Genomic DNA, 24,217 nt, shown 5'->3' on the forward strand with positions numbered 1-24,217 from the left:
TCTTCCTCTCAGCATGTTATTTAGCAGCAGGTCCTGCCAAAGAATAGTGAAATCTGCATTTTATAAGCAGTGCCAAAAAATTTAATTTATGAATCAAATAGTTGGTATTGCCTGAAAAAGTCGGGAGACTTTTTTACAGCATAAAAATTTGTGGAGGGAATTTGAACTGTTACCAGTACACCCAGGTTATGTGTTGAGCATTTTCTTCCCAACAACAATAATGCTTTTATATTTAAAGAAAAGAGATTGAGATCTCCCAGATTCTTTAAGAAAACTGCTTAAGAATTCACCATTCATTGGCACAACCACAAGGTTTCCTTTCAATAACAAATTTCTAAATGGTTTTCTAAAATACTTCATTCATACTTTTCTAGAAATACTTAATTCTCTATAATTAATTTTTGTGATATTTCTCTGAATTGTGGTTCTGTTTCTCAGAGCTAAAAACTGCTGAAGATACGAGGATAAAGATACAATATTTTACATTTGTCCTTATGGAATATGTAGCTTTTAATATTAATTTGGAGTATATGTTCTACTGTTTGATGTTCTCAGTATATTACTTGCCTTCATAGTGTCTTTTATAAATGAATTATTATTGAACAGTATCTAGCTTTCCATTTTAAAGAATCCCAACAGGTTTTACTATCATCACCTTCAATTAGGAATTAGACTCAGAAGACTTTATTAACATGTTTATTATTTTCAACAAGTTCATGAACAACTCTGTGTAGAGTAAATGCCATAACAAAAGACTCTAGAACATCTAAACTGCTCTAATGAGATTGATACCATAGCAGAAAATATTTAGGCTGTTTTTGCTATCAAAGGAAGAAAATTACCTTATTATACATGTCTAAGAGATCAGTATACAAAAGAATTCATGGGCAGAATTTAGTTGATATAGCTAAATTAATGCAATGCATCCCAAAGGTTATAGATTAATGTTCACATAAAGAATTTTACTGATAATGTTGCAGCAGCAGAATTATTCAAGAGGTACAGAAAGTCTGTCTCTCACTGCAGGGTTTTGTTTGCTTTCTTCATGTACCTCTAGTCCCTTCTATTATACAGTACCTGTGTATGATTTTGTGTAATGGTGGCCTCTATTTAGGATAGCTACGTGTTTCAGTTGAAAGGATAACAAACAAAATAACAAATAACACTCAGAAAGTGATAGGATGAATTGAAATAGATTTTAAAATATGAGGAAAAGAAATTATTATTATTTTTCTCCAAAATCTACATGTCAGCTTTTATATTGATGATTCAAAGCTGCCTTAATGTTGGCTGCTAATATGAATCTTGTATACATGTGATTCTGTGGGGGTCTAATGGCTTCAGCAGTGAGTTGTAGTAAAAAAACTGATTTATTTCAGCATTGGGTACTAATAGGTCTGTGTGGGATTCCACTCACATTTTTGCAGGCATGAGCAAATAGAAGAACCATGGCTGTTAATCATCCTGTCAGGATATTATGATTTCAGAGGCTCTCTGGCTGCACTTACACAAACTACATTGCATTTTATAGTCAGCTTTCTAAAATGGGTCTGATTTTTATTTATTGTAGCAACACAAACACCAATGGAATCAAAATGAAGGAATGAAATTAAGGAAGAGTTTTTAGTTGAAGATTTCCTATGAAGTTTTTCCATTTAAGATAATTTGGTGTACTTGCATTCCCCTTCCCCCAATCTGATGTGTGTACCACTTGGGAAGCCTGAATTTGAGTTTGTGGTTTTGAATTTAGATAATATACTGTGTAACCATGACTATGTAAATTATGGTTAAATTCTAATGTGCAAATGTTTAATTTTTATCCTAATTTTTCTTTCTTTTTTACTGCCATACTTTCCTTTGATACAAAACACAGCTATGCTTAAAACAGAGAAAGTAAATTAGTATTTTACTTAGATTTGTTATCAGTTTTCATTACCAGTGTAACTCTTTTATGAGTGGCTGATAACAGAAAAAACACCAGTTTGGTATTTCCCTCTGAAAAGGAATAAATATATTTTATGATTTTCCTACAAGCTTACAAAATCTTGGGGGCACAGTCACTTATCTGTTCAGGTGTAGAAAATCACTATTACAGATATAAAAAAGATATGCCTCACTAGGAGCTACAGAACACTGAAATGATCAGGATAGTGCTGGAATTTTGAACAAGAACATCCTGTTGTATTCTTTTATTTAGGGCTATTTTAAACGCTAGCACAGTTTCTAAGCACATGCTATATATAGGAGGCACAGGTCCTATTGCTCATCCCAGTTATCCTTCACAGTCAATGCATTTTACAGGTATTTAAAGAATTATAAATTATAATTATATATTTATTGTTATATATTTATATATTATATAATTATAGTTGTTGGTTAAAAACATATGTTTTTAAAACTCTGGGCTGTAAAATTGATCTTACAAAATACAGATGAAGTGTGGTATTCCACTTTCAACTTCTTGCAATTTTTTTTGTCACAGAGTTTTCTGTCACAGAGTTACAGGAAAAAAAAAAAAAAAAGGAGGGAGGTAATTTCTGTTTGTACTTATCTGTACAGAAGGAATCACCCTAGGAGTAGCACTTCAAGCTAAGCTGCCCAAGCACTGTCTGCTCGTGGGAGAATGTGCTTCATTCCCTGTACCCAGGTTAACTTTGCATAAATACCTGTGACTCCTGTTTGGGGGCTGGGTTAGACCCTTGAGCTGGGCCATGGTGTTTTCTGCAAGGGCAGGGCTGAATTTGTGGTGTCATTGTGGAAGTTCAGAAAAACTCCTAAACTTTAGCTCTTCAGAAATCTTAATGTGAGAGCCTTAACAAAGGAATTTCAATGTCTCTAGCTGTAATAATCTGTCCCTTGTAAGGGGTCCTTCACAGTAATGGCACTATTTGGGGAACCGTACTCTTCCTGGCACAGTTGCTCTGCCATTGATGCCACAACTAAGACAAGAATTCAAACATTAATTCTAATTGTTTTTAAGCGAGTCATTGACAGTTTAATCTGCTACAGAGTGTCCCTGCTACTTTTCCCAGCAAAGAATGTAGAATATAAAGGGCTTTTATACTCCCCTGCATCGTATAATTTCTTTCCAGTATTTGTTGTGGGTCTATATTATTATTGCTGCTTTAAGTAAAGGGATGGGACCACAGTTGGGCTAAAAAGTATTTATTGCTCAGATAAACATCATTATTAGAGGCTGTGAGATTTAAGAGAGCAAGCAGTTGGCCATAGCACAAAGTAGTCACAGGTTCTTTGTTGCAAGACAATATATAACTTTTTAATCCAATGGACAGTTGCCATAGGGTTTATTTTGCTTTTCTAACCTATCACCTTTACTTCTACTGCTATGCAGATACTTTTATCCAATGGGCTACTATTACACATACACACATATGCTTCTATTAGAACACCTAAACTCTTAGCTTACTCTATACAATTACACTCCTGCATTATAAAGCCTTCACCATCTTATCAATACCATTTTTTACTTACTTAAGGCATATTCTTACTCACAACTACAGAAACATATGTTTATGATTTTTCTGCTTAATGTCTGTGTATTTTATTTTTACATCAACCCAAGCTTCTCCCAAGGCTTCACATCAAACCCTCCTGTGTCTGTGGAAATTTCTATTTTTCCATTTCCCACATGTCTACATTGTTACAATTCCTTATTGTGTGTGCGTTACGCCTGTGTGTGTTATGTCTGTGTTACATCTGTGTGCGTTACGACTGTGTGCGTTACGTCCTGTGCGTTACGACCGTGCGTGTTACGTCTGTGTGCGTTACGACCGTGTGCGTTATGACCATGTGTTAATGTCCGTGTGCGTTACGTCCGTGTGTGTTACATCCGTGTGCGTTACGACTGTGTGCGTTACGACTGTGTGTTAACGTCCATCTGCATTACGACCGTGTGCGTTACGTCCATGTGCGTTACGTCCGTGTGCGTTACGTCCATGTGTTAATGTCCGTGTGCGTTACGACCTTATGTTAATGTCCATGTGTGTTACGTCCGTGTGCGTTACGACCGTGTGTGTTACGACCGTGTGTTAACGTCCATGTGCATTACGACCGTGTGCATTACGTCCGTGTTTGAGCATGTCGAAGTGGCACAAATGCTATTTGTAAATGCTATCAAAGCATAAGTAAGGCCTGTGACATCCACTTTTATTCCCCCCCCCACCAGACCGAGCCTGAAATTATAGAAGAAACCAACATTGACCGCGTCAACGAGCCGCGGAATTACGGCAGGGCCCGTCAGGCCAAGGGCCACTCGGAGACGTCGACACTGAGCTCGCAGCCGTCCATCGATGAGGTGCGGCAGCAGATGCACATGCTGCTGGAGGAGGCCTTCAGCCTGGCCTCTGCTGGCCACGGGGGCCAGCCCCGGCAGGACGCCTACGGCTCAGCCCCACACCTGCCCTACTCCGAGGTGGTGACCAGTGCGCCCGGCACCATGAGCCGGCCACGGGCGGGCGTGCAGTGGGTGCCCACCTACAGGCCGGAAATGTACCAGTACAGCTTGCCAAGGCCCGTAAGTGGAGCTTCTCTTTGCCACACTGTAATGTCAGAAGGGTGCTTCTGTTCTGAGCCACGTTTTTTTTTTTAAAGTAGTCCCATTTAGGTGCTTAAAACCAGAAAATAAGTATGTGTAGGTGATGTGTATATATACATCTACATGTGTGCTTGCCTAGACACCAACCTTTGCAGTTTGGCAACACACACACACATCATGAAAGACTCAGTATCTATTTCAGCAGCAAAGTTGTCTTGTCTAAGTTGTACTAAGATTTAAAAGAATAGGCTGCAAAATAGGCTGAAGATTTAAAATAGGCTGTTCAACAGATCCCAAACTTTAGGAACCCTGGCTGCTGAGAATTTTAGACTTTCTGTGCTGATAGGCACTGATCCCCAAGAGAACACTGTGTTTCACCTGAAGCTGTAGAGAAAGCTTCCAAAATTAAATGATAGCGCTAAGGTTATAAGTGTATTGTTTGAATAGAAGTGTGTAATATCACATAGTAGAAAACTGAGAGTTTTAGAATGTAGAAATGTATTTAAAACAAGATAGATGTTTTAAGGCTAGTCCTTAAGACTAGATAGACATTTAGAAGCTAGTCCTTCTTCTTCACCTTCTTCTTCATGGGTTTATGTAGTATTACGTAATTAGATAAAGAAGTCCACATTATGAACCACAGGTACTTAGTTATAAAGTTAAAAGTAAAAATATTTTAGGTATCATTTCTTAATCAAACAGTTTATCCTTAAAAAGCCCTGTAGAGAGAGAAATATGACTCCATTTTTAGTTGTTAGAGTGAAGTGCTGTACAACTCACTCCAAACTTGTTTGCACATCTCCTTCTGCTCAGGTAATGGATATTAGGAAGCAATGTGGTTTTATGGATTAATTATGGTGACATCTGGGTAGGGAACACCAACTCTTCTGCATCGCTGGAAAGGTTCAGCACTGAAGAGCAACATGAAATGTGGGCTGTAATTAGTAATCTTGCACTTACAGCTATTGGCTTGGGTCTCTAGAGAAGAAATCTAGAGAAGATTTCATTCCACAGGTCTCTTAGCTGACCTTATAACTGACTTTATCCTTTATCCTATTTTCTACCCTCAAGCAGCAGCTAACACGTCCTCACCTTGCAGAAGTAATACATGAATTAGGAACTTAAACCCAAGGGTGGAAGTTGTTAATGGAATTTTGTAGGGGTCTAGACAGCAGTGACACTAGCACTGTGCACACCCTCACGTGAGAAACTGCCCCTGAATTCCCACATATGGTAATGTGAAACTCAACAATACATTTTCTTTTGTGTCAGATACAAATCTAAACCAGAGGTGATTGCTTTCAGATAAGAAATAGCCCATCTAACAATACCAATGTGATAAATTGTTCATTTTAAGGCCTTTTTTTGGTCAGAATATTTTTTTAAAGAATATATTTCAAATTGAGTCCCGAACTCTGGCTAGAATAAGAGGATAATGCAGAAAAATGTCCTCAGTTAAAAATCACCCTTACCATGACTTCCTTGACAATAAAAAATACATTAAGGGATGCTGCTTCTGAACTATTCTGAACACAGCTGAAAGCCAGTGGCATTGCCTGCAAAGGTTCAGGTTGGTGCTATTTAAATCATGCTAAGGTTATTTCTGGCACTTTGAAATTGGTCCGATGAAATTCGTACAGCATATAATAATTTTTTATGGTTAGAATTCAATTGAAAGCTTAAGAGACAGCTAATAGGGAGTCAAATTACCTTGACACTTCAAAGAATCCTTCTAAAATGAAATTAAAAATATTATATGGTGAGAGGTTTTTAAAAAAATATAATAGCCACTCTTCTCATGGTGAACGATTCACTGTTGTCTTTCTAAGACTTATTAATCTCCTAAATCATCTGCATGTTTGGGACCTTTTGCTTATCTTTCTGGCATTCTGAAGACAGAGTTAAATAGCTAAATTCCCTGAAGATAGTTGATTGCCAGAGAGGAGGATAGGCACAGACTGCTGGGCTTTGGATAAGGGCTGGTAATTCATAGTGTTCTGCATATCAGTTTCATGAATATGCACTGTGCTTCAACCACCCCATTTCCTGGTTTGTTCTCATGGGCATGGAGGGCTGGAATTGAAAATATCCCCAGCTTTGGGGATGAGAGGTACCTGTGCACTGGGATGTTTGTTACCTCTGTAAACCAAGAATTAGTCATTTTTTCCCTTTCTTAAAATTCAGTTCTGAGTGGCAATTAGAAGTCAACATCAACAATGCTGTTACAATTGAAAACACTGAGCATTTTGAAAATGAAAATTTCATCTTTGAAAATTCAAGGGCATTTTGTCTGCTTAGATAGAGCAAGTGCAGAGGGGTCCAGAGCCACTCTTTAATTCTGTGTTGCTTCTGGTGTCCTCCAATTTGTGGATCTTTATTTTTTTGTAATCAACTTCTTGGCTAGTCCCACCATCAATCATTTGTGTATCTCTCCAGAGTGTGCACACATTTTTTTTTCCTTTTCCATTTTCTTCTCCCTTTTGAGGCCTTCTGCATGTTTTTTATTTGTTTGCTTAGGTTTTTCTGTACATGCTGCCATTAATACTGAAATTATCTGTAGCTCTTGTGAGGGAATGCCTGTTTGCCAACCTGCCTGTTGAGTGACCTGTGAAAAGAGGATTCCTCCACACGGGGCTCATGCCTTCTCCTGGCAGAGGAAAGCCAGTGGAATACAAACTCTCCCTGTTGTTCTGGAGCTTCCAAAACAACACTTGGCTGAGTCCTTGGCACCCAGCTGGTGTGCTGTGACTGGAGGATGGAGTTAAAGGGTTGAACGTGTGACACCAGCCCAACCGCCAGCTCCGTGCCTTGGTTGATCTTGTTTGGAAATTTGCTTTGGAAATGTGCTCAGCTGAGTCAAGTGAGAGCTAAGAACAGAGAAGAAAGCCTTCTCCCATCACGAGGCTGGAGCAGTTTCCATCTCTCCTCTTTAGTGCTCTGGAAAGAGGAGTGAGAGTCACAGAGCTCTGGGTCCCAAGGTGAGAGCCAGCACCACAAACAGGCACTGATGACCAGCACTTACAGTCTGAGTGACTGGTAAAGCATTCCTGTCCTCAGAGCTCCCCTTCATTTAACAGGGGTAAAGTGGGAGTATTTTACCAAAATTCAGCCACTTTCAATAACAGCTGCTTAGTATGAAACAGGACAGCTATAAAGGCAAAGCCAAATCAATAAATTTGCATTATTCCTGGACTGCAATTTAATAAACAAATAAGTTAAATCATTCCATGAGTTAACAAGGACACTGGCCTTTTAATTCCTATGGTGAGTTGTAAGGAGATGGATATTTCTGTAATTAGAAGGCAACATAGAATACTTTCACCCAGGACCAATCTGTAAGTGGAAGGTGGTAAAAATATTTAAATATTTGAACTAGGGAAATATAGCCTTAAAACTAACTGCAAAGTTTCTGCTTTGGACATTAGTTATTTTGTGCTGGCCTGTGAACACAGGCTTGGATTTGTTCAGCCTGGAGAAGAGACAGCTCGAGGGAAACTTTAGAGCACCTTCCAGTACCTAAAGGAACTGCAAGAGAGCTGGAGAGGGGCTTTTTACAAGGGCAAGTAAAGTGGGAATGCCTTTGAACTGAGAGAGGGCAGGGTTAGATTTGATATGGGCAAGGAATTCTGTACTGTGAGGGTGGTGAGGCACTGGAGTAGGCTGCCCAAAAATTTGTGTATGGCCCATCCATGGCCAGGCAGGATGGGGCTTTGAACAACCTGGTCTAATGGAAGGAGTCTCTGTCTGTTGCAAGAGGCTTGGGCCTAGATAATCTTTAAGGTGCCTTCCAAACCAGTCTGTGATTTACTTTTCTACATCCTGACAGGTGTTACCTTGGGCTCTCGTGGTTTGTCGGAGACAATGGTGTCTGCTGGTGGCTGGACTTTATCCTCCAGAGGATTTATTGCCCTTGGCCCAATGGCTGCTAAACTGCACTTCCTACTTTTAAAAATTATTTATTGGTTTGCTTTTTAAATTGTCAGTGTTCTAGCCCCAGCAGACTCCTTCACTGGCATTTCTTACTGAAAGGGAGGCACGGGGCCTGCTCTCTGCTACCTGTGCAGTCTGTCTTGGGTCTCAAGTGGGATTGCTTCTGCCTGATTTATAGCCTTTGTGTTACAGACTCTCTCATTTTTCATAAAATAGAGTTTGGAACCCATGCAGAATGTTTTCCTTAAGATTTTTATCTTTTGTTCTTTTTTTGGTTTTTGGTTTGTTTTTTTTTTTTGTCCGGTTGGATTTTTCGTTTGCTAAAAACCAAGAGATCATTTAAAAAAGATAAATATTTGAAGAGTAAAATTAGGCAAATCTGTGAAATCAGCTGGGTTATGTTTTCTGTTTGTTGTTTTCCTCTCTGACTCATTTCACAGTGGTGAAGTGACTTTAATTCTACAATCAGGCCCATTGGCCAAGAGCCTAAGGGCTCATAAAAATCTTTAACAGGCATCTGTGGTAAAACTTTGGCTTCATTTACACACTTCTTTCCCATTTATATGTTGCCTGCAGGAAAACACTGATGCCCCAACCCATTAGAGAAACTCTAGAAATTTCACTGGAATTCCCTCCCACAACGAGGTTGGTGTGTGGCAGCTCAGGGCAACAAGGACTGACTCCTGTCCCTGCTGGACAAACAGTTCCTCAGCATGGTGGAGCAGATCTTTTTACAGGATTTTTCACTTTAACAGGATTCTCTCTGCCCAGCCATTAGCAAAATATTGCCACTCACTCAAAATTGCTCATCTCCCGTGTAAGCAGCAAAATAAAGGCTTAGATTTTCTATTTTACTTTTTTCCCCAAAATTTCCAGTGCAAGTCACAGCATATTTGTGAACTGTGATCCCTTAAAATACCTAATACCTCCTTTGATGTCCATATTCCAAAGCACAACACACAAGAGAAACCCCAAATCTACCTCTGAGTCTCTGCCTACCCTGCTAAACCGTGTCTGGAGTCGCTTTCCACTCCCAAACATTATCCCATGTGCTGTTCCTTTAAAACAGGGGGAATAAAAAGGATTTCATGCTTGGCACAAATGCATGCTGAGAGCAAGATGTGGGATGAAAGGCTGGTGGAGCCAGAAGGGAGAGTTCAGGCAGCCTGTGAGGGCACTGCCAGCCTTTGAGATGCAGAAGAGGCACTGCAGACCATTCCACATCCAGCACTATCAGGAGAAATATAATTGAGGTTTTCTTTGATGCAAATAACATTTGTTTTTTCCTTACAGTTCTTTCATTAAAAATCAGAATTTCTGACCCCTGGCTAAGAAATGTAGCAGTGTCTTTTTAGACTTTTTTTTTCCTCCCACTTAAATGTAGAAATGCTTTAAATATCATGGTAGCATGGTGAAAGTAAATATTAGGAGATTTTGTAGGTGGCATGCAAGAAAAAATTATTTTCAAAGACATGCCTTTGAGGGTTTCTAACCTGCTTTAAAAGGGGTAGCAGTGAGAGGACAGAGAAAGATGCTGGGTCTGTACTGCTTTTCCCTTGGAGACACATCAAAAATCAATTTGATAAGTTACCTTTCCTTTTTGTTGACCTAGTTTTGTAGGTATTTGAGAATGAAGGCATTTGGAATACGGTCTAAATGTGTAATTTTACAAGATGATTACAGAAAGACAGCGTTTTCTGATATATAGTGTGGGATTTATATTGCCAAATTCCAATCTAAATGTAGGTGGTAAGTCTGAAATAATCATGTAAATCCTGTAGGCTCTTTCTCTGGGCAGAAGACAGAGTGTGACTCATCCCATGTGTTTTAATTTGCTTTTAACTTTCACTGCTGTTTGGGAAGGAGTTTCTCTGGGTAAACCAGATTCCTCTTGTTTAGAGGACCAAAGTCCCACCACTGGACCCCTTTTTTATTTTTCAAAATGCCAGTGTCTTAACAGTGTTCAGCCTTCCCCAATTTTTTTATTTGTAATTCCTCTGATTTTATCTTTATTCCCATGCATTGCTTTGAAGCATCGTCATGCAAACCACAACTGAAAAAAAGTCACAACTAAATAATAAAACAAAAAGCAATAGGAAAACAAAACCCTCACCCACGATGTAGTGAAGCATCTAGTGAGATATCATTCCTCTATGTGTATTTGAAAAATTATGGCCTCTAATCTATAGCAGTGCAAAGGATTTAGGAGGAAAATTTTGTCCTTCATGTCATTTCTTGGGTGCCCTGAGTTTCATGCGCATAATTACTCCTCCTTCACGTGTATTGGTGATGAAATTCAGAATTACTGCAGGCAAGCTGCTTAATTTTGTGATTTTGTGGGTGGGCCTGTGGTTCCTCTGGATCAGTCTGCCTTTTCAGAACTGTTTGAGGTCCTTGTTGCTGTTTTGGAAAGTTACAGAATTTGGGGGTTTTTGGGGAAAATTTTCTTTTCATCTCTTGAAGGCTGAAAGGAAGAGGTTGAAATATGGGTTGCTCACAGGAGGCTTCACTGCACTGCTCTGAGGGTTCTTTCTGAATTTTTGAAATGCTTTTTTCCTTGAGAAAGTGAAAATACTCAGGTCTTTTCCCCATGATCCAGAGCAGTTGTTGAGTCTCACATAATCACAACAGATCTGCTTTGCCAGCAGGTTACAAATGTCACAGAGACAGTGTTTAATATGTTTTATTTTAATTAGACTTCATCTTGTCTCAGAGCTAATTTTCAGACTTTCTTCCACATTCAAAAATCACCAAAGTACTGTAAATTCCCAAATAAATGCAATTATTGTTGATGCCACAAAAAATTAGCTTCCAGTTGACTGGCATACAGAGCAAGTATTTAATTTCTGATTTTGTTTTGTTTTTCAATTTGACTGAGATCTACTGCTGTTTCAGAAAATATGTATTTTTCTCTGTTACAGGCTTATAGATTTTCTCAGCTTCCTGAGATGGTAATGGGTTCTCCTCCCCCTCCTGTCCCTCCCAGAACAGGTCCTGTGGCTGTTGCCTCTCTCAGGAGGTATTTATCTGTTATTTTATTTTAGGCATGGTCTCTAAAACCCACTGTCATAATAAGAACTGGGGCAAACCCTGAAATGGCACTTAAAAAGATACATTCCTGAAATTAGAAACATGTTGGTTTTGTTTCATTTTAATGCAAAATGAAATAACAATGAGTTTTCTGTTAGCCAGTCTGTGTTAATAAATTTAGGAACTGCAGTCTCTTGTTTGTTTTAAAGCATTCTTTGCCTCAGTTCTCATAATGGTGTGCTGGATTGAGGCAGATAATTCACACCATCATTCTCCTGCTTTCCTGGACTTGCAACATTTCCAAAGACCTCAGCACTTCCCAAGTGCAGTAATGTTATTTACCACAGTGGCCTCCTACTTTATGATACCATGTCATGTACACTGTTGTGACTGTCTGTAGACTGTGGTGGTGAATTAATTATGGTAAAGCTCTGGTGAATTACGGTAAAGCTCTGGTGAATTTATGGTAAATCCCTGGTGAATTTATGGTAAAGCTCTGGTTTTAGTGTTGAGTTTCACAGGCATTTGTTTGAAGCAGCAAGCAGAGGCCCTATACGATGCTTTGGTAAAAAGAGCAACCAGGCTAGAAGACTTGCTAGAAGGGTTGCAAACTTCTCCAGACTTCTCCAAACTTCTGTTGTGCAGTTGTTCTCCAGGCTTCTGTCATGCCAGAGCAAAGTTGGGCAGATTGCTCCTCGCTGGCTTGTCCTGCTGGAGCTGATATAGGTGTGTGTGTGGCTACAAATCACATCTGTAGTTCAGAATGACAAAAATTTGTATTTTTCTTTCTTTCTTAACACACAGGTCTACATCAGATATTGGCAGCAAAGTGAGAATCCCTGAGTCCAGTGGAGCAGATCAAGCCCAGCACCATGATCAGACACCTTTTGCACCGGGTTCGAGAGCTCCCATGTCTGTCGGTCCACTCGATCAATCTGCTTTTCACTCAGGTGGCAAAATTGGGCAGGTTCAACTTTGAGAGCCTTACAAGTTATTTTGGATAGAAATTAAAGTATGGGATATAGCAAATAAGGATGATTATTTGGAGAAAGACTGTATTAGGTGGGGTTTTTCCTGGTGCAGCTGAAGGAGCACCCCAGAGGATGGCCTGTCCCTTTGTAAGTGCAGCACCAGCTGCATCCTGAAATACTCATCCTGCAGCACCACCAGGAAATGGCCTTTTCTGAAGGTAGGATGCAGCTGTATGTCCCAGATGCTCTGTGTTCAAGAACTCTGAATTGATAAAACCCAGTAAAACTGTTCGTCTGTACAGCACAACACAGTAGAATTTTTAGGGAGGATATAGAAGGTGTTGGTAGCAAAATAAGTTGCAGTATTGGGACAGCTGTGTGACTTTGTGTTCCACTTTGTACCAAGCAAGCAAAGTGGGAGAGACAGGCAATGGGGGAGAAATGAGTTAGATCCTTGCAATATTTTGTCAGTCAAGAATACTGATCCAAGTGCTTGAAAACTTTTTTAAGGCTCCCTATTTGCTCTTGAGAAACTTTACCCCTACTCTTGTCACAACAGTGGGCTACTGAGGAAGGCAAATTGAAGGTACATGGCCCCTTCCCTTCAAAACACAAGGCAGTGGTGCTTTTGCACAGTCAAAGGTAATCTGTTAGCTCTTCACCCTTCCTGTTGTGAAGAATAAAGTTTCTGCCCAGAATTTGTTTTGGGTCTAAAAGTCCCAGTTTTACTAGTCAGTTCCTGGTCCTTTTGATATGAGTTGTATTTATAAATTAGTTGATTTAACCATAAGATGATATTGATATAATGTTTTGATGGTGTCTGGACAATATTTAGCTGGAAAAAAATACTTCAAATGGCTTTTATTGACAAAATGTGTTTTCTTGAAGAGTTATGGAAAAGAGCTTCCAATATTCAAAAGAATTTTCCATTAGTTCAAACCTTTGAAATTACTAGTTTGTTAGATATTGCTCTGTTAATCTCCCAGAAAAAATTCTTTCTTAGCTTCTTCAGAAGAAATAGAGAATTATCTGCATTGTCTTTGATATTACTGACTAAAAATCATAATGTGGCTAAGCAAATGAGTTGTCAATTAATTAAATAGAGTAGGTTTGCAGGATCCATTCTGCTCTCACTTATTTTCACATCTTCTGCACATGGTGCAGTACCTGAAAGGAGCAGATGCTCACCCTCCCATTTTAAAACATTTCAAGCTGTGAAATGTGCCACACTACCTAGACCTGTTCTTTATGTATGCAGTAATGGGATCTCTGGGATACACTTTTTGATTGGATCCAGAGATGGGGAGATTTTATAACTGTGTGTTGCTGAAGGGTGGCTGCAGTTCAGAAGAAACAAAATGATGTTGTGGAGTTTGTCAGAATAATTCTGGGAGTATTTGAAGGAAGCTTTCATATGTCAGGTGATACAAAAGGCTGTAATACAGGCAAGTAAAGACATTTGTGAGAAATGGGCAATTACAAGGTTTCTAATGTTCTGATATGAAAATAAGTTTTAATAGCCTCAATACATGAAGAAACATTGCTGCAGGTGCTGGTTTGGAATGTTAATGCCCAATCTCACCCTCATGTGGCCCAGCATCAGCTCTAAGATAAGGATGTTGCAATAATAATTTAGGATAAGGTATAATATCAGCCAATTGAATATTCATTTTGAGTAGTAGCTCCTTTTGCTGTGGTTAAATAAAAAGTGTTTTGGTGTAGAAGCCATCTGCCATGTACAGGAGCAGCACTTTCTTCTCTGTAAATGTATGTAGAATGCTCATTTTCAGCCTTGCTAACTCATTTAAAATTGTGCTGTTTATCACCTGGAAGGACAAATGATTGACCACACCTCTTCTCTTAGCCCACCCTCTTCCAAGCCATGGGGCTGGAGGAATTGGGATAGAGGTGGTGTGTTTCTGCTCTGGAGAAAAAAGTGCTACAAACCATATTTTACTCCTCTTCTTTTACCCCTGATTGCATCCATAGCAATTCTGGTCCGGGACTGCATGGGAGGTCATTGAGAAACTGTAAATATCTGGGTTTATGGAGACTGCTTTGGGGATGGATGTCACTGGTGGATTCTTTCTATCTCTGTGCACCTGCCCATGTAATGTCCCAGCATCTGTCAGAATAGGCAGCAGAACCTTCTTGTAGATTGTTCAGGAACAAAAAATGTGCCAGGGCTGTAAATGAGATTCTGGGGGATGGAAATTTGAAGCAGCCAGTAATTGATGCTAATTCAATTATACTCCATATGAATTTCATGGGCCTTCCCATGTCTTTGTGATTTTGTCAGCATAGTGGTATCATAGCTACTGAGAGCAATTAGTAGCAATATTCAAATGATGTGCAGTTGGAAGGGGGAGAAATTTTATTTTCTCTGCATTAATTCTACTACAGAGAATCTGCCCAGCTGTGTAATGCTACTGTGCTTCCATTCCTCAGTGAAAATGCTGAAGTTGTACTTTGTTGTGTTTTTAAAGGGTTTACTGCCCTTCTGCTTTCATGTAAATGGTCTTATTTTTGCTACCTGAAAAGTAAAATACATGTCCATGTAATATACCTGAATAAACTGAAAATCTAATAACTGATGAAGAGGATATGCAGCTGTCCCATCCAGGATTTAGGGATGAGGATTTCATGCCCTCAGTGTGATGTTGGTGATTCACTGCTGGAGTCTCTCTTTGCATGTAAATAGACACTAGAGGAAGGAAGACTTAACTGGGCAAGAAAGTTGTTTGTAGTCTATTTTTGACTAGGCAAATACATGGAGTTATGATAGCAAAGGGAATATATCAAGGATATCTCAAGGGAAATATGCACATTAGGATGCTGGTCTTCCAGACAGCCCAGTGGATAATCTCTGTACCAAACTGTTCTCTGCATCTCTGTGGGCCACAGGAATCAACCTTCCCTGAAAGCAGATGTGACCCTACCCAGAGATTTGGCTGAAACTGTGGCTCCTTCCACACAAATTGGAATGTGAAAGTGGGATTTTAATCCAGGAGGCTTCCTGGATATTCCTATGGCATGCATCTTAATCAAGAGGTGATAGGCCAGATTTGGAAATAATCAAGAAATATTTCTTTGCATTGTAGCTGTGTCATTTATGGCAGCCATAGACTGTTCTTGGCAAAGGAACTGAACAGGTAGAACCTTGGTATTTTTACAGAAGCATTGAAGTTTTGTGATGGAATTGTTGAGAGTACAGCCTGTTAAACATATCAGTCACTCATTTTTGTAGGTTTTTTACCTGCATATAATACAATAATACAATATAGGTATTAATAATAATATTAATAATATAGATATTAAGAAAGACTGGGTAAACACTGAAAAGAGAGGTGCATTACACTGAAACCCATGGTAACAACAGCTGAAAATTGAATACAAGGAGGCAAACTTAAGAAAAAAAATCCTTTTCTCTAATGAATCAAAGTTTTGACTAAGATCATTTGTTACAAGGATCAAATCCTAGGGAGTCTTTACCTGAAGGCTGTACCTGGTTATGAGGACAACTGCAAATCTTCCCTTCTCCAGTATTTCCCATCATTATGAAGTTGCTCTAGTCACATGGTAGGACAAAAAAAAAACCAAAAAACAAACCAAACCCAAAGCCCCAGACAAAAAACCTCAACAAACAAACAAGAAGTCCATATTTCATAAACACTATCATCTGATTTACAACTGAAAATCTCAGCTATTAATGATGCCTACTCTTTTTTCCTTTGTCAGGAAATACGGTACCAGCAGTGTTTGCCATTCCAGCAAACCGACCTGGCTTCACCGGCTACTTCATCCCAACTCCTCCCACTGCCTACAGGAACCAAGCCTGGATGCCCTATGCTGGAGAGAATGAGTTGCCAGGGCAGTGGGCAGACTCTGTAAGCATCCTTGCTTTTCTAACCACCTGTTTTTTTCTGTGTTTTCAACAGGAGGGATTTTCAGCAATTCTTCACTGGTCGACAAAAGAGCAGAAAAGGATAATTTTTCCTTGAAAGGGAATAATCTCTAGCAGTGAAAAGCCATAAGAGATGGCTTAGACATAGATACTTCAGTTGTTCATGGCATGAACTGTGAGCAAGATCTTCAGAGGGTGGAATCATTCACTAGGTTAGGGCCTGGCACCTGTTTAAAGTTGGTGGGTTAGATGTCATTCTTCTTTCCTGAAAAAGGTTAAATTTTTTAGATAGACACGTGTCAGGAGAAGGTGATGCTGCCTCTCAAGGCAGTCCTGAGCTGTTTGAAAGTTGGGGAAGCATCTTACCTTCCTGGAGGTTTCTCTCAAGACAGCCTGGCTCCCAAATCTTATCTCCCAGCATTGCTGCAGCCCTGCTGTGCAGTGTTTCAAATCCTCCCAAAGGCTGCAGTGACAGATCATAAATTAAATAATTAATTGCACGATCTCAGACTGGAACAGATGTAATTTTTAGCCCAAAGTAAACCTACGTTTCAAAGAATTGAAGTTGAAACATCCTAAAATGAATTGCAGTAGTTTATCACGTTTGAAACAGTTTCTCAAATGTAGGGCTTTTTTTACATAAGGGAAAAAAAGATAAATTCTTCTGCTTGAGCTCACATCTGGTATCTATGCGGAACCACTCTGGCTAAAAAACCTGGAAGACAGATTCAATTTCCTTGTGCAAATCGTCAACAGAACATTTTAATGAATTGCAGTTGAAATCTAAGTTGGCTTTGAGCAGATAAGCAGGAGACAACACAGTCATATAAATGTTCCTGGGGGCAGCTTTTTTTGTTGTTCACTCTTTATTACTGCTCCCAATGCCTGTGAGGAAAACAATTCAGTATGACTTTGAGGAGCAAGCCTGAATTTGAAGGCTGAACTGTAAAAAAAAAAAAAAAAAAAGGCTGCTCATTTGTAAGCTGAGCACACCTGCTGATGTGCCCCTGACACCTGGAGGCTTGTGATGCTCTGGTATAAATTTCCTTCTTAGAGCTACCTTTTAAAGCATGAAAAGCTTTATTTTCCTTTGTTGTTTTGGTGGTTTTTGTTTTTGTTTATTTATTTATGTGTGTTTTTAACCCTTCTTACATCTTAAGTAAGATGTAAGATCTTAAGTCCAGGAGGCCCATTGTATCTTAGCAATGATTTTAAACTTTTTCTCTAAGGAGGAAAAAAGCCATGAAACAAATAAGGAAATTTTACTTATCTCCCATTCATTCTTCCTTCTGTATCCCTACTCTTGATTGTAGTCCTGTGGAAAAAGAGTCAGGTATCACTTGTCAAAAGTGGAGACTGAAACAAACAGGTGAAAACTGCAAACCAAGTCTCCAGCCCCCAGCTCCTTCCTCTGGAAAGTGAAGAGTATAACCTTGTTGTGGCTTTCCCTGTCTTCAGGGAAAGAGGAATGGAGAGGGATGTAAAAAACTGTCTGAAAAATAACCATGGCAATATAGAATTCAGAGGAAACAAATGTACCTTTTCACTTACCCATGGCAGAGCTTTAACAATTCCTTGCTAGTCAAATATTCAACCCTCCAGTGGCCTTGCAGAAGGGTTAAAAATGTAGAAACTACTGTAGTTTCTACAATGAATTTGCAAATCTGCAAAGAAATTGTCTTTATTTGAAAATCATTACTAGATGAGCTAGTAATAGCATTAGCAATATAGCACAGCCAGAAAGCCTGAATAAAAGTGAATAGCATAATAATCTGAAGTAATACTCAGATTTTCTCACTAATACTCAGGGCTTGAATTTCTGGACATGTCTTAGTTTTTGAGCCTTAAGATTATAGCTTGATCACACTTCCAAGATTTTCTTAAAATTACTGAGAACAGAGGTTTAATATCTATAAGACTCTTCATTTTTCACACATTTCTGCTAGCCTCCAGTGTAAACAAGGGAGGAAATGGGAAATTTGACAAGAAGGAACTATTTTATAAGCCCAATTACTGTAATATATTAATCTCTGAGACAAATGGTAAGTATTAAAACACTAAGTTTTGTGGGACAAGGAAACTATCCACAAAGCACTTATTTTCCCAGCTGGTGGATAATGCTTAGTGAAAACAGTAACTTGGTGGCCTCTAGTGGTGTGATCACATGTTGTTTTAGTACAATCACCTTTTGAAGAGCCTGTTGTAAACTAAACAGAGGTGCCTACATCTAATGATCACTTTCATTCCATACCTGCTTCCTACACTTGTCTCATTACACCATAGTGAATATGTTTGACATTCTCTTCAGCATTTGATGGATACCCAAGGCTGTGCAGAGGTCAAGCTTCAGGCATAAAGCCTTCTTCAAAATTAAGGCCTGTAGATTCCAGTTTTATAGACTTTTGGAAATTACAAATACTGTCTTTTATTTGATGCATTACAATCTTCTGAGTGCCAAAAAGATTGGCAAAAGAAATTTAATCTCTCACCGTGACTTAAGGGCCTATGTTATTGTTTTAGTTTTAGCTAACACGGGGCTGAAATCTGGAGTTACAAAAATTATGAATCCTTCATGTAATTCTGTTAGACATGGCCAGAAATCCTGACACTTCTGAGCAGTCAAACATCCTTTTGAGCCTTGAATTTCCAACCTGGCACACCTGAGCTTATCCCTGGTGTCTGGATCCAGTGAGTTTCTGTTAGGACCAGTGAGGCCAGACACTTGGCGGGCTTGGATTAGACAGAAATCAGAAATCTGCTTTTCTGTTACAGGTTTTTGGTGTACTAAAATTATGCTGTTTGTTAAAAACCAAACTGCTAAGCAGAGAGCTCACTTCCAGAAAAACCTTTTCCCTTGGACTTTTGGAGGTGATGATAAATGAGGACAAGCAGATGTTTGTGCTGTCACAGCTGGGACGTGCATAAATGGCACATGCCAGGACAGGCATTTGTAGGCAGAAGCTTGTGGCATTCACATTCTCTGAACAGAGAGAGACATAACTCTCTCTCCCAGAATTTTTTTCTGGAGAAGCACAGAGAGAAGAAGAGAAAACAATTCTTATCTCTATTTGCTGCTCCTGTTGTTTTTGCACATATGGAATGTGTTATGGAGATTGCTTACTGAGAGTGAGCTCTTAATTGGATTCTGGTGATGGTTCTTTATATTAATTGGCCTATTAGGTCCAAGCTGTGTCCCGACTGTCTGGAGACAGTCATGGGGTTTTCTTTAGTATTTCTTTAGTATGGTATGGTATAATGTGATATAATACAATTTTAATAAAGCAGTTGCTCAGCCTTCTGAATCACGGAGTCAGATGCCAGTCATTCCCAGATGCTGGGGTGACCCTGTGTTCAATAGAAGCTGCGAATTCATTCTGAGGTTTGCATTCCCTTCCTTTGGTGCTCTCTGTCACCTCTGGCAGTGCCCCAGGGAGGTTTGCGGTCACTGGCAGGATTGATCGTTCCGCGTAACCCTCTGCAATTCCAATTCCCTGCAGGTGCCTCTGCCTGGCTACATCGAGGCTTACCCGAGGCCCCGTTACCAGCACAACTCCCCCTCCAGGCTCCCCAGGCAGTACAGCCAGCAGGGCAGCCTGCACCCCAGCCTGGAGCAGGCCCCGCTGGCCTCCGCCGCCGCCTCCCAGCACAGCCTGGCTGACACCGACCCCTCCGACGCGCCGCTCACCAACATCTCCACGGCCGCCCTCGTCAAGGCAATAAGGGAAGAAGTGGCCAAGCTGGCCAAGAAGCAGACAGATATGTTTGAGTTCCAGGTCTAATGTATCTTCTGTGCACGGTGTTTGTGTCTTGTGACCTGGGGAAGCCAAGAAAGCAGCTCCTTTAGTTTTTGGCTACAAACTTTCTGCAAATTGTGCCAAAGCGATGGCGTTTTAATCTGTCTGAAAAGTCAGCACTATGAAATGACTTAGAGCAGAGCAATAGGGCTCTGAAGACATGAAATTCCGCTTTCCAGCTAAGGAAAAGCTGCCAGGAAAGTCTTTCATACTGATGAGATCAACCATATGCAATTGTTTGTCACTTTGCTCTCGTATTATGACCCATCCTCACTAAAGATGCTGCTGAACATGTCTGTGCCACAAGAAGTTTCATTTACACGCCCAGAGGCAGAGCTGCTGAAAATAACTTCTGCATGCCACAACTTTGATTAGAGAAGAAAAAACCTGCAGAACAGGGTTTGCTGAAGGCCACGGCTGGCGTGGCAGTGGCCGTGCTAATTGTTTGCTGTGGGACATTGCATAAGGGGTGCTGATTTCAGCAATGCAGAGTCATTTCAGCCTTTTCATCCCAGACACTGTATTCAAACCAAAAGAATTCAACACAATTAAGTAATATGAATAAAAGTCCTGTAAATAGCTCAGAGTCTCTTCATCCTATTAACAGTGCAAAGAAGTGAAAGAAGAGAGGACTGTGGAGAAGGTGAATGACATTTCCGTGATTGGTGGCTACCTTGTCATTCAGTGTCACTGATGAATTATGGAGGAGATGGTTTTTTTCAGCGTGAAAGAATACAATGCATGAAGAGCCAGCAAAGGATATTGGTGCTAAAAGCTTCCCAGAGAAATGAAAAAAGGTTTTTCCTCTTTGCTCTTTAATCGGGCTTTTCACTCTGAATGCATGTGAAGCTGGTAAACCTGAGACCTTTAAATCCTTCTAACCTGGAAAAATGAATACACCTGCTTGGACAAGGAAACCTCTGTTCAACACAGTGCTTTTTTCCCTCTTTCGTTAACAATGCTATCTACTATAGTGATGCCAGAAAGTGCTACCTGAAGCTGCAGTTGATTTTGATTGCGCTGGCACAGTGAATGCGCACCCAGGAAGTTCTGAATGTAGAGGACCTAATTACTATATTAATATGTAAATAACTTAACAGCTACATGGATTAACAAAAATATGAATGTTCTGTGAAACAGAGAGCATTGCCAGAAATGATGTTGACTTAATATTGTGCAAGATAAAGGTCACTGATTGTTACACTGCGTTGTGGTAGGAATCCGATCCCAAAAGAAAATCAAACCACTTGGGATGGGACAGTAGTTAATATTTTGCAGTTGTACAAACTAGTTGGAGATCATGAGCAGTTGTTTTCAGTTCCTTCAGCAATTAGCTTCAGGAACTGAAGTTGTTGCAAAATTTGTTGTGTTGGGCGTGTTTGATGTCAACTGGAGTTAAAGGTAATGTCCTTCATTTCAGTGGGTTATTTAGTTATCCTCAATTACTATTTTGTCTGATCATTTCATTTCTCTGAGTTTCTTTGGTCTTAACTGATGTGAGAAAGGGAACTTGGTTTAGCTTTTTTGGCCATCAATAAATTGAGAGAAGGAGAGAGAGGACTAGAATAGGGGATAGAAGAAGAAATTGATGAAGCACAAACTTTTAAAGCAGAGCTATTTCCCCCCCTAATAATTGCATTATAAACCCTGAGACTGTGATGCGTAATTACCCTAGAAATACAGACATCCTCTACTCCAATACCTTGAATATTGCAGAAGCATTTGGAATGCTAGCTAATCTTTCAATAAATGTGAAATTTCATTTTTATTATTTAAAATCAGATATAAATAAAATGTATTTTTGTAATTTCTATGTATATATGTGCTGTATATTTATATAAGTGACTAGTCTGCTATAGTCAGAAAATTTCCATAAACTAAGTGGAAAAAGAAAAAAAAGAAAGTAAGAATAAACCCCTGATAATTTTACTGATTAGTATAAATATCCTATGTCTGGAGTACACAAATATACAATTGGGTGACTTGGATACCAAACAACCAAAGAAACTCAATTTTTCATATAAATACAAGTCTAGTAAAGGCTGAGTGCTGTCTCAGTTACCTGTCAGCCAGGTAATACTGATATTATCAGTGTAATACAACACAGCCAAATTGGGTTAAATGAATAGCTGGCTAAGAGCATCACACTTTAGAATAACAACTGAAAAATACTGGGCCAAACTCAGTGTACCACAGAAAGACAGGTTCTGGTTGCCTTCAGTGGGAATTTCACTCACTGAGAGCAGGGTTTAGTTTCTCTACTGGGCTTTGTCTATAAAAGCAAATTTCACTAGATCCCTCACACAGAGTTCTGTTTATTTTTCAGTCAGTTGGATCACTGTAACATGAGTGCAGACATAATGGAAGAGCAGCTGATTTTATTTGGCCTAAGCTAGTTCACAGCTGGCTTGAGCTAACCTGGGAAGTGAAACCTACACCAGGTCGTGCCAGCCACATTCTGCATCAGCTTTATTATCTCAGTTTTTAAATGATTTTTCTATGTAGCCCAGTGAAATTTTGCAAGTAAATGAGCCCTTCTAAGCAATGGGGGTGAAATGTGCTGTGTAATAAATTTCTCTGGCTTAGACTCCAGTTTTGCAGAGTTCTCCTGAGTGTGCAAGCAGCCACGATCCCATGGGTGAGCACGCTGAAGCCATAGAAGTGGGAAGGGTAATGTAACAATGTATTCCCAAAAAAGTCACAGGAAGCAGGGCATTCCAGTTTTAAACAGCATCTTTTGGACACTTAATTCTGTTTGTAAGTCTGTTCCCATTCTTAAATTGTGGCAATTTAATAGTTCTATTAAAAATGTGTGAGGGTAAAGTCTCATACATCTTACACAATGAATCTTGTATCTTGCCATACTGGAAACTAAAAATTTTGGAAAATTTAGAGATGTCCAGGGTTTGGATGTCTGTAGAAAATGGAAAACCGCCGAACAAAAGCATTTAAATGGCCTTCTAGAAAGAAAAAACATTTCAGTATAGTTAAACAAAGTACTCTTCATACTTCTGATGAAGACCTGTTAGAGATTCAAAATTTATTTTGTTTGGTATTATTATGGATGATGTGCAGTCTACTGAATATTTCCTGAACCATCACTCTGAAACCATTGTGGTGCACTTTATTCAGAAAACCATCTTACATTCTTCATTCATGATGCCTTTTTATCCTGTTTGTAATATGTTTCTGTATTTTTTTTTTTTAAGTATCAAGTAAGATTATATCAAGACACTTAGGACATTGCTGGGAAAGAAAAATCATGCTGTAATATTTATACTGTCTGAGCACAAAGCAATGATAAAGTGAAAATATAGTGTACAAATAATTTGTAATATAATAAACATTTTGTATGGCTACAAGTACTATATAGTTTTTCAATACTGATTTCAAAGAAGAAAGTATTTGTGTTCAAAGTTATAACCTTGTCCAGATATATCCATACCATTTTTACTGAGAAAAAAGTAGTAATTTAGCTTTTTCTACTCAATGCCCCAATTTTCTTTAAAGATATGTTAAATGTTTAGGTGAAAGTACTGTTTACTGCGTACACAAAATGTTGATGTTCTGACCACTGTCTGTCTTCAGATTTGTAAATCATCAGTAGAAACAGTTGCAAGTGAAACAACAAAAAAAATTCCTTCTTGGTATGTGTGTCCTGACCACTTTCACTTGGAAAACCCCTTGTGACATTTATTAGTATCAGTAGAACAGTAACTTTAAACAAAGGATAAAAGAGAACTTGTTGGCAGTCATTTCTTGACATATAATCTGTGTTGGAGAGAAGCTCTAGCACTCAGTCTGGAAATATGAGTAACATTTGTATGTCATAATACTGTGAGTAGAACTTGATAGAAGTGCATGCAAGCCTGCATATAGAAATGAGGATATTATATTAAACTGTGATCATTACTTTTTCAGACTCTCTTTGAAAGAGACACATAAGAAGTGTGAGGTAAAAATGAGAGGCAGGTAGAAAATGCAACATTGGGTTGAATAGCAGAATTGTTTTCTTTAAGGGCTGATATGTATC

General features: G+C 39.2%; 1 protein-coding gene across 5 annotated transcripts in view; it reads left to right on the plus strand.

Moving 5' to 3' along the window:
• KIAA1549L (KIAA1549 like) overlaps positions 1-23,549 on the plus strand; it is a 131,668-nt gene extending 108,119 nt beyond the window's left edge. For 4 of the 5 annotated variants that reach the window (XM_077179547.1, XM_077179544.1, XM_077179545.1 and 1 more), the window contains exons 17-21: positions 4,187-4,534; positions 11,407-11,504; positions 12,320-12,465; positions 16,225-16,373; positions 19,888-23,549. In XM_077179547.1, coding sequence (XP_077035662.1) covers positions 4,187-4,534; positions 11,407-11,504; positions 12,320-12,465; positions 16,225-16,373; positions 19,888-20,169 — 1,023 coding nt within the window. In that variant the 3' untranslated portion in view covers positions 20,170-23,549. The remainder of the gene's footprint in view (positions 1-4,186; positions 4,535-11,406; positions 11,505-12,319; positions 12,466-16,224; positions 16,374-19,887) is intronic. The other variant, XM_077179546.1, reaches the window with a different exon arrangement.
• Positions 23,550-24,217: the final 668 nt, after the last annotated feature.

This window comes from Agelaius phoeniceus, chromosome 6 (assembly GCF_051311805.1).
Source record: "Agelaius phoeniceus isolate bAgePho1 chromosome 6, bAgePho1.hap1, whole genome shotgun sequence".
NCBI classification, from domain to species: Eukaryota; Metazoa; Chordata; class Aves; order Passeriformes; family Icteridae; genus Agelaius; species Agelaius phoeniceus.